A 13,975-nucleotide genomic window follows, 5' to 3' on the forward strand; every position below is an offset into this window, starting at 1 on the left:
TTGGCCAGTTGAACGCGGGAAACGCTCACCGCCCCTCTCATGCTAGCCAATCAGCGAACCGGATTTCCAACCTCACTAAGAGAATCTGGGACCGGGAGGGTAGTTCTTATTGTACAAATGTTTGTTAGTTCTCTCACCATGCTGACCAAACAGAAGCTTTCCGTGGGGTTACAGGGCGGGCTCGCCTGGCGGCTGTCCTGAAATGAGCCAATGGCGTCTCCGGGTGGAGCTGGAGGTGGGCGCACGTTTAACCAATAAGACGGACGCAAAGAGCCAGCGCAATCTAGGCTGCTCCTCCTCGCACTCCCCTCTCTTCTCTTTCCTAGTAGGCTTGCCCCTCTCCTAACGATTGGTCGAAGGAACCGCCGGTGAACTAGCATGTATCCAATGAGGGAGGCCGCCTAGGACGAAGTGGGCTCTGTCTCCCCGCCCTCTTGCCGGCCCCCTCTGGCGCGCGCGGCTGTGCATTTGCTTTAGCTGAGCACGCGCTTGGGTACCGGTCGCGAGGAGGAGGAGGAGGAGGAGGATGTGGCGCGCGGAGGGGAAATGGCTGCCGAAAACAAGCAGGAAGGTAAGAGAATGAAAAAAAAATTTAAATATGACAGGAGAAGAGGGGGTAAAAAAAAAAGACCTCGCTGCAACTGAGGTTAAACGCCGGTTTAATTTCCGTTGATCTGGAGAGGCGGCTTCAGGCGGAGGGGCGAGCCCAGGGAAGGGCGAGAGGGAAGGGGGTGTGGGTAGAGTTGTGACAGGACCAGAGAGGGGGGTGGGGAGAAGGTTGTCACTTTTTAAGCACCGTAAAAAAAAAAAAAGAAATCACTCTGGTGGGGAAGGGGGGCTGCTTTTTCTTTGCTCACCTTTCTCATCAAACGTTACATTTCGCTGATGTTATGGGGTCTTTTTTGGGGGGGGGGGGATTTAGGGGGGAAGGGTTGGGAGGGGGCAGGGAGATTCTAAGATGGTAGTAAATATATCTTGCTGGGTGAGCACACCAACACACCCTATTTTCAGTGAATAACGTTCCCCCCCCCCCCCCCCAAAAAAAAATCTTAAATAAGAGGGTGAAAAAAAGCTTATCCGGTAGGTATATGGTCAAAGTAGGGGCAATGGAATAAACAACCTGGCAGAGAAGTTGTAGCATGGTTGTTTTTGTATTCTCTCGGGGTTGGTGGTGGTGGTGGTATACGTATCCTCTTATTTGTTTATTTTAATTGTAGTTGTTAACGAGATCACGTTGCTGTAATAAGTTCTACATGAATGGACTACCTCTAAACATGGGGAGGGGGGGAGAGATGAAAGTTTGCCATAGAAGGTAGCTCCTTGGTCACACAGGTAGTGTCACACACACGGATGGATACACGCTCTCCCAGATGTAAACTTGATCCCTGTTTATCTTCCTCTCTGCCCAGCCCGTAGAGGACATGTGATACAGTTGAAGATTTTGCAGACCGGTCGAAATGATGCTGTCTTTTTTGTAAATTCATTTGATGAAAGGAGGCGGAATGATCTTGCTTTGTATGTCGAGGATTTTTTGGGACGGGGGAGGGGCAGCGAAGGGTGAGAGCAGGGAAAAGATAGAGGTTAACAATTGCTTAAGAGGCTTGCCAGAGCAGCGTGGCAGTTTCCAAAAGTTACTTGATCTTTTGCTCTCCGTTTAGAGCAGATCTAGGAATATTTTAGGCTGAGAGCAGCATCTCCTTGCATGTTATTACAGTCAGCCGCTAGGGGGGGGGGGGTGTGAAAATGGGCCCAAAACAGGAATGAATGGAAAATGATATGTTTTTATTATGATTTGAAGTAATGATATAAGATAAACTGTTGCTAATAAAATGTAATATACAATAAAAACTGAAATTTCTATTTAATGGTAGGAAGAAAGGTTCTGTTTGTTTTAAAGCACTATTTTCAGACTAGGGGCTTAAGGTTAGGTTGGATTGGTGATATCTTAGTAGCCATTGTTTATTTTAATGGATCACATGAAGGAGATGACATAGTATAAAAAAAGAATTCTTTGCAAATAAAAAAACTGTTTGGGAGGAAAGTAGAAAACAAGGACATTTTATTGCAAATCCACAAGGGGGTAGTGATGTACTATAGAAGATAGGTGAAATGGAAATGGTTCATGGTGTTTTTATTTTTTAATGCTTTAAATTTAGAGGTAAAACTAGTAACTTATGGTATAACCAAAGGTCTTTCTTTTATGGATGGTATTTGGCAATTACTTTTAGTTTAGTTTTTTTTTTTTAACATGTTGGTCTTCATTTTTAGCAGTAGCCCTTTTCCATTTTTTTGAAGGTGGGGAAGAGAATCCCTTTGCTTACGCACAAAGCTGTGGCATCACTGCTATTGTAAATTATCTTCGTACGTAATAAGAACTTAAGGAATCACAAGTTGGAAGCATAAGGGATAGTATGCTGTTTGCTGCAGTAGATGTTGTGATCAGAATGCTAAAATACGGTATGTGCTTACATTTTTGATAGATTAAAAAACCTTATTGGCAATTTTGAGGGAAAGAAAAAGGTTTTAACAGCTGTACATTTAAAAATAGTCAGCAGAAGTGTCAATGCATATTGAGCACACGCAGGGCAGTATTTTCAGGGACTATCCAGCTTTTAAGAGAAACACTGGATAGAGGATGGAAACCCTAATGTAGGTTGATTAAGTATTTTATGTTATTGTGCTTAATTTGTTTGCTCTTAGAACATCAAGTTATAAAAGTTGTTTGCTGGCATTTTTTCTATTAAATTTTATGGACAGAGTAACAGTAGGTTGGACAAACCGTAGCCTTATTGTAACAACAGCATTGCTAGAAGAATACCAGATTGTGTTCTTTGTGCCCTGTTACTCATTTTTATCTTTCATTTTTTTGTATCTGACAAAAATTATGGAGATGATCTTTAATGTGTATCAATGAGCAGACCTACTTCCTTGCTTGAAAAAGTTAAGCTGCAAAATATTTAACGCTTAACATATTTAAAAAAAGACATCTTCTGTATTTATATAAGGCTTAATCTGTTTTAGCAGTTGGATCTAAAAATATTTTCTGTATTTGTATAAGGTTTAATCTGTTTTAAATCAGCAGTTGGATCCAAATATATTTTCTGTGTATAATAGAGGGAAAGGATTAGTTACAAATGGTGCAGTCTAAGTGAAAAACTTTTTTGGCTCTGTTTTACTAAGGTGCACTAGCATTTTTAGGATTATATGGGTGTCTCTAGTATTAGGGCGCACTAATTTTTAGCACGTGCTAAAAAACGCTAGTGTGCCTACTGCAAAACTTGGTGAACAGTCCCTTTGTTTTGTTAGGCCTGTTGATGATGATTTATTGCAGTTTGAGTTATAAATTGGTAACTTTTAACATTAAGATTGTTTATACATCTTCTACAACAGTCGGATTGTTAGGGCATATTTGGACAGGTAAAGATAAATTCTACTTTTTTATTCATGTGTTTAAGGGGCCCTTTTACAGTGACACGGTAGAGCTACAGCAGCGTTGGAGTGCACCAGTCTAGCACTAGTGCCGATCCACTGCGGGAGCAGGTATTAGTGCTGCCCCTAGTGCGTGCCATTTTCAGCGCGACCGGAAATATTTTCTATTTTTAATGCAGGGGCTTACCTGGTGTTATGGGCAGCATCAGGTTAGTGTGGGAGCCCTTAACCTAAATAGGAAGCGGTAAGGGCTCCCCTAGGAAATGACTGTGTCGTAAAGGTCATTTCCTTTTTTTTTTTTTTTTTTTTAAAGCCTGCTACGGTAAAAGGGGCCTTGGCGCTTGGCAAATCACACACCGATGCCACTGCAGGGGCCCCTTTTACCCCAGCTTAGTAATAGGGCCCCTAAATGTAGCTGTTGAGCAATGGTCAACATAAAAAGGAAAATAATAGTTTTGAATGGGGTAATCCATGTAACTTTAAGTTTATTTTTCAAATTCTTTCTCAATTAGGTAAGCACAATTTATATACTGTAAACTTTCAGATCCTAGAAAATGAAGTTGTAATTTGGTGCTGCCCGTCAGCAAGTTAATGGAAACAAATTTTTTTGCTTTATTTTCCTGAGCATACAGTTTATTAATTGGGGACAGCCCAAGTACATTCCAAGAACGCAGTTTTATCTGGAAAATCATGTTTGTTAGTGGGCTTGTATAAACATTTTATAGTTGTTTGTAACAATATATGTGATTATGGAGTGCTGAAACTGTCCTGTAGAGGTTTTTTGAACTGAGATTCTTTGTGATGTAATGGCATTATCGCACACAGTGGCAGCATGCGTTAATGGTAATATTGCATGCTAACCATTAGTAAGTGATCCCCTTAGGTGGTAAATTATCTACCTCACTTGGATGTGTGAGTGATTTTGTAAAGGGCAACTAAATATAGATTTTCATATCTGTTTTTCTATATATATATCTTTTTCTTGTGGTTAGATCCTAGAGACTGAAAATTTTATTCAAACATGCATGGAAGTAGTCACAGATGTGTACAAATGGTGTGTGACCAGCTAAGTGTATTGCATTCTTACTAACTGTATCATTGATGGTCTGTTTTTCTGGGCTGATTGGTTTAATTCTTTATTCAAGAAGACTGATGTCAAATATGTCCCTGCCTTTGGGTTGGTAGATTTGAATGTATAGTAGCACAGCATATTACTTTCAAATTAGATAGTATTTAGAAGGCATATATCAAGTGAAGTAAATGGATATAGTGTTCATATAAAACTCAAATACTTGATAGTAAAATTAAATGGGTTAGTACCTATGCGGTTATCAGAATAGTTACTACTGACTTTGTTAATTAGTGGCTAGAATATTTTGTTTAGAGCAGTTATTTGGAAGGTTAAAAACTCACACTATTTTCCTTACTCAAAAAACTAAACTAAATACTTAAGTATTTTAATTATCTATATTGAAAAGAAACATGTGGGCATTCATCAGTTCTTATTTTTTAAATTAATACATTTAAATCTTTGGGCAGCTGTCCAGCTGTAGAGAATGTATCCAATAATTTGTAGTATTCTTTAATTCACACATTTCTTATAAAAAAACAAACAAACAGTGCAAGGAGGCATACACATTGGCATTTTTACTTTCATTTCTTAGGTTTAAAATAAGACAATTACATGTAACTATATGAACATTAAACACAACAGGAAACACTGCAAGTGGAATAAAATTCCTTCCAGAATGAGGTCTATAGATATCAGCGGAATGTACAGGTAGAGCTGCGAGAAGCTTGCAGTGCACTATACTGAAACTTAAGAGATGGTACCTGATCCGTGGAGCTTATAGTGTAGTTGAGACACATAGGCATGACAAATAGGCAGTATCAGGAGATATATATACATTACAGCATAACATATCAGCTCAGGAAGGCAGTTATAGGAATGTGGTACAGCAAGGTGGGAAAAAAAACATTCACAGCTTAATTATATTTAGTTTGATTGAATAGCAGTGTTAGTGATGAATTGGAGAACAAAAGTTATTTTCATTTTTGATTAATGATACATTAAAATAAAGCTGATGGTATATCATCATTGGGTATGACACTGTATCATAACTCATCTCTGAAAGCAGCAACAGAGGCACTAAAGTATAGCTAAAAATATACTAAAGGTTGGCTAGCTTCTCTCAAATAAGTAAAACTGACTCAGTAGCTCAGTTGCAGTACTATACACTACCTGCAGAGGGACCTGAGTTTGATTGCCAGACCAGGGCTGTTTGGGGCTGTGAATCCTGTTTAGTCTTTGGTGCAGGGGAAGTCTCAACCAAACAAAGCAAAACAAAAGATTCACCAATGGACCTTCGGGAACGAGACAATGGAAGATTCCTTATTGAGAAGACTTGATACGGTGTTTTGGTGATGAGTTGCTTGCATCAGGGGTCACAGAAGTTTGTAGCATTCCTTGCAGATCTGCCACTAACAGAGCATGTAATCACAATCCCACTACAAATATTGATATATGCACTGAAGAAAGCATGTAAATGCAAAGATCACAACTCGTAGTAGGATTATGATTACGTGCTCTGTTAGTGGCAGATCTACATTGGTTTTTAAGAAATGCTACAAACTTTTGTGACCCCTGATGCAGGTGATTCATCGCTGAAACATGGCCTGTGTCAAGTCTTCTCAATAAAGAATCTTCCATTGCCCCTGTCCTGAAGGTTCATTTGTGCATCTTTTGTTTTGCTTTGTTTGGTTGGTGTACATTGAACCCTCTCTTTTTATTCTCTTGCAGGGGAAGTCTCAGCCATCACTCAACAGGAACACAAGTCAGACTCGGGGGACCATTCGTTTTACACTCCCGAAAGATCATAGTTCTGTGACCCCAAGCCTCAGACTGTTACCATAATGGCTTATTTAAAGAGAGTGAGAGAAAATAAGGGTAAAAAAATGCTGGTTATTTGCAAAAAGGCTCTTTATTCTGCTTGTGAGTTCCAGTTGTGATAGAACTGGAAGAGTAAGAGAGGAAAACTGCTGTACCAGAACCTTCCCAAATAAATTTGACTAGTTTTGCCTGCAAAACTGTATTTTGAGTGATTTAATTCAAAAGCAGTTTTTTTTTCTGCAAGGGAAAACACTTTTGGGGGCCAATATTCAGACTGCGGGATTTAACCCTAAACCCAGATAGTCGGTGCCGGGCCACTTCCAGTTACTGGCATTGACTATCCGGGGTTTTTTTGGCTGGTTTGAAGGTTTGTCTATATTCAGACTTAGCCGATCATGTCCAAACTGGCCAAAGATATTCCATGTATTCAAGCGGTCAAATATAGGGCCCTGTTTGCAAAGCTGCATTATAGGCATGCTAAAAATTAGCGCATGCTAGCGCTAGAGATACCCATAGGAATATATGGATGTCTCTCTAGCATTTAGCGTGCACTAAAAATGCTAGTGTATCTTAGTAAACAGGGTCCTAAGCCACTAAAGTGTAACTGGCTAGCCACTAACAGGAAATTGTTCCTCAGGAGATAGCTGGTTATCCCCCCACTGAATATCAGCGGTTATGAGGCATTTAATCGTCCGGGTGCTGATCCTAGCTTGTTAAATGTTTTTGAATATTGAGGGGGGGGGGGGGGGGGGGATATAAATATGATTGCTTTTGCCGGATTACTGTATGCCTTTTTTTCAGACTGATGTAAGCCACATTGGACCTGCCCGTGGGTGGGAAAATGTGGGATATAAGTGCTATAAATAAATAAATATAAACCACTTTGACTGTACTATAGAATGGTGGTATATCAAATCCCATATCCTTACCACTTGATATTCTAAATACCTTGTGAAAGTTTACAACTGTTTACATTTTTTCCTGAGTCAGCACAAGAATACTGGGTACACTAGGCAAACCTTCAGCCTTATGTCCCTTCCTGAATAACAAGGCTGCTATTTCCCCACCCCTCAAGGTTTTGATAATGAAAATAGGGTGTGCTCACCCAGCAAGATATATTTACTACCATCTTAGAATCTCCCTGCCCCCTCCAACCCCTTCCCCCTTTTCTGATTCTGTTATATATTTTTTGAGATTCGGTGACCAGAACTGAACACAATACTCAAGGTGAGGTCGCACCATGGAGCGATACAGAGACATGGTATTTTCAGTCTTATTTACCATCCCTTTCCTAGTAATTCCTAGCAATCTGTTTGCTTTTTTGTCTGCCACTGCGCACTGACCTGAATTATCTACATCAAAACCTAGATCTTTTTTTTGGGTGCTGAACCCCAAGGTGGACCCTAGCATCAGGAGCTATGATTCAGATTTTTCTTTCCAATGTGCATCACTTAGCATTTGTCCACATTAAATTTCATCTGCCATTTGGGTGCCCAGCCTTCCAGTTTTTACAGCAAACTATGCCTTGAGTGATCTGGACCTAGATTCAGGGTGAGCCTTAAGACCGACTTATTTTTTGTCATTGCTAGACTAATCTAGTATCTGCCATGTAAGATATTGACATACGGGATCCCTCTCGGGCTATCTCTGCTTTCTTTGAACAGTGATTGAAACACAAAGGAATTATGTACAGTGTTTCAGTTTGTTTAAATGCAGCAGTGCTTAGATGGGGCTAATTTGCTGTGGCACAATGAGTTAATTCTGCTTTTGGCAGTGGCATTCTGGAGAATTTCAAGCTGCACCAGCCCTTATTCTGGTGATGTCCTTGTGTGCCTGCCCTAGAACTCAGGACCTTGGCTGAGGCTCTAGGGGAATCCCAATGTAAGTTTTGGTTTTCAGTTGTTGCAGACTGTGACTGCTTTCTAAAATCGCTGATAGGATTGCAAGGGCCAGCCCTGTTGGCAGTGAGCAAGGGACATGGAAGCTTCCTACGGGGTTTCAGGGCTCCTTCCAGGAGTATTGTTGTGTGGTCAAGTGCCCCAAAGTGGTCAGTAGGTCTTTTGGACATGGACTGGATTCTAGTTCCAGTTGCCACTGCCTCCTCTCTGGAGGAGTATTGAGAATGAGAAGAGGATGAGGGGGTGAGCCACCTGAGGAGCCCTCACTTAAGGAATTGGGGGGGGGGGGGAGGGATTTCTCTCCATTCGAGTTTTCTGCTGGGAGGAGTTGCAGTCTGCTCAGGTAGTCTTAATATTTTGTATGGGTGAGGCTGGGCTGGAAAAAGCTATGGATGAGGATCCAACCTGAGAGTCTACATAGTTCAGTTCATCCAGGGAGGAGTTGCAGTCTGCTCAGGTAGTCTTAATATTTTGTATGGGCGAGGCTGGGCTGGAAAAAGCTGTGGATGAGGATCCAACCTTGGAGAGTCTACATAGTTCAGTTCATCCAGGGACTTTCTGCTTCACAAAGCCCCTATCAAAGATGGTCTTGTTTGAGTGGGAGGCCCCTAAGTTGGTGTGGAGGGGCACAAGAATCATGAGTAGGTTGTATCTGCTTCTTCGAGGATCTGGACTAGCTTTTTCACATCACTAAAGTGGACACCTTGATTAGTTCAGTTACTGAAAAGACCACCATTCTAGTGGAGGGTGGTCTTGTCCTGAAGGATGACTAGCTATTCCGTGCCAACTTGATAGAGGATTCTTGGTCAGCTAAGTCCAGGGTTATTTTTGCCTTCTGGAAAGCCTTGGCTGGGATACAGAGCCACTCTGTACCCCCTGTGTTTCAGTTTGACATTAGCATGGGCATGATCAGGAGAGAGTTCTGAAACTACTGACCCAGCAGAGTTCATTTTGCATTTGTCGTGCCCAAGAGCCTGGGATTATCTGCAGCTCTTGTGCACAGTGGTGTCGACTCTCTGGAGGTGGTTCCCTGCGCACAGTCATACATGAAACTACTTCAGTATGCACTCTTATCTTTGTGGTCACCCAAGTCTTAGCTTTTTGAGGTCCAGCTCCCACTAATGATCTCTTTCAGGAGGGAGGGCTGCTTATCTGGCCCTGATGGCATTCCTCCCCTAATGAAGGGCAGGTGATGTTCCAACAGTGTCAAAGTGGTAGTGTATGTCAAGTGGAAGAGCACCAGCAGGCATGTGGCTGTTTCTCAGTAGATTGGCCCAAGTACTTTCAGCAACATACATAGCAGGAGTGGAGAAGTCCAAATGAGGCTTCCTTAGTTTGTGCTGAATTCCGGGGGTGGGGGGGAGTGGGAGCTGAATCCTTTAGCCTTTCAATCAGTGGTGAAGTGGTGGACCTTCATTCAGTCTTTGGTCTGATGATGACTCGCAGGAAGAATATAAAGGCTCTTCAGTTTTTCAGTCACAAGAAACAGAGCGGCGTGGCCATCATCAGTGCTGTATTGCAGCCATGGCTGTAGGTGGAGCCTCTGTATTTGTTTTCCTCCATGGCCCTTGATTGACTGGTTGCTTCTGAGATTTGCCAAACATCTTTTTTTGTTATTGGCCATGATATGCCAGCTTGGTTGGTTTGTTGGCAGGTTCCTTGTTGCAGTTGTCATGGTATCCAGGTCTTCTGCATCAAGAACTGTCTCTTCATGGAGAATTTAGATCCTTTCTGGTTTGGCCCTTGAAGAGGGTCCATTTGAGCCACAAGGGATATTGATTGTCAGGCATTTCTACCCTGCTGAGGGCTTTCAAGAGCTGTATGTTGCGTGAATGTGCAGGTCTGGCATTTGTTTGAAATATGGTGTGAAGAGCGGGGTTTGCACATCTGGAAGGTGGACATGCGTCTGACAAACGAGGCAATATCTGACTGCAGCACAAGAATCAAACTGGAAATGGTTTTCAAGGGTGATGATGTGGAGGAACTGAGAGAAATCTTGGTGAACCTGGAAGATGTACTGAGCCAAATTGACAAATTAAAAAGTTGTAAATCACCTGGACATCCAAGGGTACTCAAAGAGCTCAAGCATGAAATTGCTGATCTGCTGTTAGTAATATGTAACGTGTCGTTAAAATTGTCTGTAGTACCTGAAGATTGGAGGGTGGACAATGTGACACCAATTTTTGAAAAGGGTTCCAGTGATGATCCGGGAAATTACAGACCAGTCAGCCTGACGTCAGTGCTGGTCAAAATAGTGGAAACTATTATAAAGAATAAAATTATGGAACACATGGTTTAATGGGAGAGTCAGCCAAATAAAGTCTTGCTTCACCAATTTGCTTCATTTCTTTGAAGGTATGAATAAACATGTGGATAAAGGTGAGCTGGTTGATAAATAGGGGCATAATCGAACGCGAACACCCATCTCCATGGGCGTCTATGTCCGAGAACGGGTACGTGAAGGAGTGGGACAGACCGTATTTTCGAAAAAAAATGGGCGTCCATCTTTCGTTTCGAAAATACGGTTTGTACGGACCAAAATGCCATGGATTTAGTCATTTGTGAGCTGGCCGTTTGTTTTTTTTTAGCGATAATGGAGAATAAAAACGCCCAGCTTAGAAACGTCCTAATCCAAGCCGTTTGGTCATGGGAGGGGCCAGGATTCGTAGTACACTCGCCCCCGTGACATGCCAGGACACCAACTGGACACCCTAGAGGTCAGTGCGGTGGACTTCAGAAAATGCTCCCACATGCATAGCTCCCTTACCACGGGTGCTGAGCCCCCAACCCCCCTCCCCCAAAACCCACTACCCACAAATGTACAACACTACCATAGCTCTTAGGGGTGAATGGGTCACCTACATGTGGGTACAGTGGGTTTTGGAGGCCTCCCATTTACCAGCACAAGTGTTACAGGTAAGGAGGATGGGCCTGGGTCCGCCTGCCTGAAGTGCACTGCGGTACCCACTGAAAGTGCTCCAGGGACCTGCATACACGCAGGCCTCTAGGACTTGTTGCTGCTGTATAACCTTGGCACACCAGTTGACACCTGAAGACTAATCTCTTTGGAAAAAGTCCTTTATTTGAATAAGCACGCTTACTCACAGTTAACTGCAGATCAGAGGTTGTGCCCTACTGGCAAAGAGTCTTCCTGGTACTGAGATTAGCAGTAGGTCAGAGCTGGCAGAATGCTGTACAATGCCCTCTTTCAGCAACATTCAAGGGAAGAACTAAGTTCTGTAACGTGGCTAACACATGAAAGGGATCTAAAACTGTGTTACAAAAATGGCCACTACCTCATGGACTACCAGAAACAAAACAGGGCACACTCTGACCCAGTAAGCAGGGGGGGAAAACACCATGGGAGTAGAGCCTACCAACATTGTGAGCATTTAACACAAGCTACTGGAATCACAGAGCCCAATACCCTACACCCACCACAATGCATTGCTGATGTGACTCTGCAGTGCGCATAACAGAAAAGGTGTCACACTCACCCAAGAGCTACATCAGAACCAGGGAAAGGCTGTCACAGGATAGAACACATTCTGCTGTCATGGAGGTGGGTACGACATTTGAGGCTGGCATAGAGGCTGGAAAAAAAAGTTTTTAAAGTGTTTTCTTTTTGGTGGGAGGGGGTTAGTGACCACTGGGGAAGTCAGGGGAGGTGATCCCTGATTCCCTCCGGTGGTCATCTGATCAGTTGGGGCATTTTTTTGGGACTTGGACCTGAAAAAAAGGGTCCAAATAAAGCTGACCAAATTCTCGTCCAAAACACCCTTCTTGTTTCGATTATCAGCTAAAGATGCCCATCTCTTCTCGGCCGATAACCACGCCCCAGTCCCGCCTTCGCCACGCCTCCGACACCCCCCCGTAAACTTTGTTCGTTCCTGCGACGGACTGCAGTTGAAGACGACCAAAATCGGCTTTCGATTATACCGATTTGGTCGCACACGGGAGAAAGACGCCCATCTCCCTATTTGGGTCAAAATATGGGCGTCTTTCTCTTTCGAAAATAAGCTGGATAGTGTATCTAGATTTTCAGAAGGCTTTTGACAAAGTTTCTCATGAGACTCTTGAGAAACTTAAAGAGTCATAGGAAAGGAGGCAATGTTCTAGTGTGGATTAGGAATTGGTTATTGGACAGAAAACAGAGGGTTAAATGGCCATTTCTCCTCAATGGAGGAGGGTGAACATTGGAGTACCTCAGGGATCAGTACTGGGACTGGGAGTATTTAACATTTATAAATGTTATGAAAATCAGAACGATGAGTGAGATGATTACATTTGCAGATGACAAAAGGTTGTTAACACATGTGGACTGTGAAATATTGCATGAAAACTTGGGGAAATTGGAAGACTGGGCATCCAAATGGCAGATGAAATTTTTAAAATGCAAGGTGATTCCTATTGGAAAGAATAATCCAAATCATAATTACCTGATGCTAGGGTCCACCTTGGGGATCAGCAACCAAGAAAAAGATTGTCGCTCTTGCCACTTGGGTTCAGATCAGCCAGCAGTCACATCTTGGAAGATGTTGAGGTTGTTGGGCCATATGACCTCCACTGTTCATTTCATGCCCTTGACACATCTTCACATGAGAACTGCCCAGTGGACCCTAGCTTTCCAGTGGTGCTAAGCCTCGGGGAACCTAGTGGATGTTCATCAGAGTAACACCAGAGTTGATTTGGTCTCTCCTTTGGTAGACAATTCGGTCCAATTTGACTGCGATAATTCCGATCCAAATTCCTTAGCCCCAGAAAATGCAGATGACAGATGCATCCCCCCTGAGGGTGGGGAGCTAATATGGATGAGCTTCACACCTGGGTGCTTGGTCAGTTCAGGAATCGGATCTTCAGATCAACCTCCTGGAGCTACAGGTAATATGGAATGCTCTAAAGGCTTTCAGAGATCGACTGTCCAACTAAATTGTACTCATGCAATGTATTACACCAACAAGCAGGGGGTACCGGATCACGGCTAACGTCAGGATTCTGCCCAGATGTGGTACTGGGTGCTCCAGTATGGAATGCTCCTCAAGCCACTTACCCAGTGGTCAAATCCAACAGCCTGGCTGAAAGACTGAGCAGGGTTATGCAACCGCACAAGCGGTCACTTAACTTGGGCATTGCCCATGAGATCTGAGTGTGGGGCACTCCCTTGGCGGATCTCTTTGCCACTCAATCACAAAGTCCCTCAGTTCTATTCCAGGCCCATGACAGTCTAGCATCAGATGCCTTCCTCCTTTTGTTGGGGGACTGGTCTTCTGTATGCATATCCTCTTTGCTGAAACTCAAGCAAGACCTGGGAACTATGATCCTGATCACTCCATACTGGCCTTTGCAGCTCTGTTTCCCTTTTCTTCTAGAGTTGTTCTTCAAAGAACCTTGGCGACTGGATGTGTTTTCCAACCCTCATCACGCAGAACAAGGGACTTCTACTGCATCCCAACCGCAGGTCTCTGGCCTTCACAGCCTGGATGTGACTTCCTGAGGATGTCTCCAGTGTCTTGCTGGCTTCCAGGAAAGATTCCACAAAGAGGTGTTATCTTTCATGTGAAAGGAGGTTTGCTGTCTGGTATGATGGAAGGCCCGAGATCCCCTTTCGTACCCTACACAGACCCTGCTTGAATTCCTTCTGTACCTTTGAGTCTGACCTCAAGACCAACTCTGTAAGGGTTCACCTTAGTGTAATTAGTGTTTACCACCACTGTTTACAGTGTAGGCCCATCTATGGATAGCCTTTAGCGTCATGTGA

General features: G+C 43.1%; 1 protein-coding gene across 1 annotated transcript in view; it reads left to right on the top strand.

The window, feature by feature from the left end:
• The first annotated feature begins 272 nt into the window (after positions 1-272).
• CAMTA1 (calmodulin binding transcription activator 1) overlaps positions 273-13,975 on the top strand; it is a 2,140,984-nt gene continuing 2,127,281 nt past the window's right edge. The window contains exon 1 of the mRNA XM_030186102.1: positions 273-571. Within this exon, the coding sequence (XP_030041962.1) occupies positions 547-571 (25 nt within the window). The 5' untranslated portion in view covers positions 273-546. The remainder of the gene's footprint in view (positions 572-13,975) is intronic.

Source organism: Microcaecilia unicolor, chromosome 13 (assembly GCF_901765095.1).
Source record: "Microcaecilia unicolor chromosome 13, aMicUni1.1, whole genome shotgun sequence".
Lineage (NCBI taxonomy): Eukaryota > Metazoa > Chordata > Amphibia > Gymnophiona > Siphonopidae > Microcaecilia > Microcaecilia unicolor.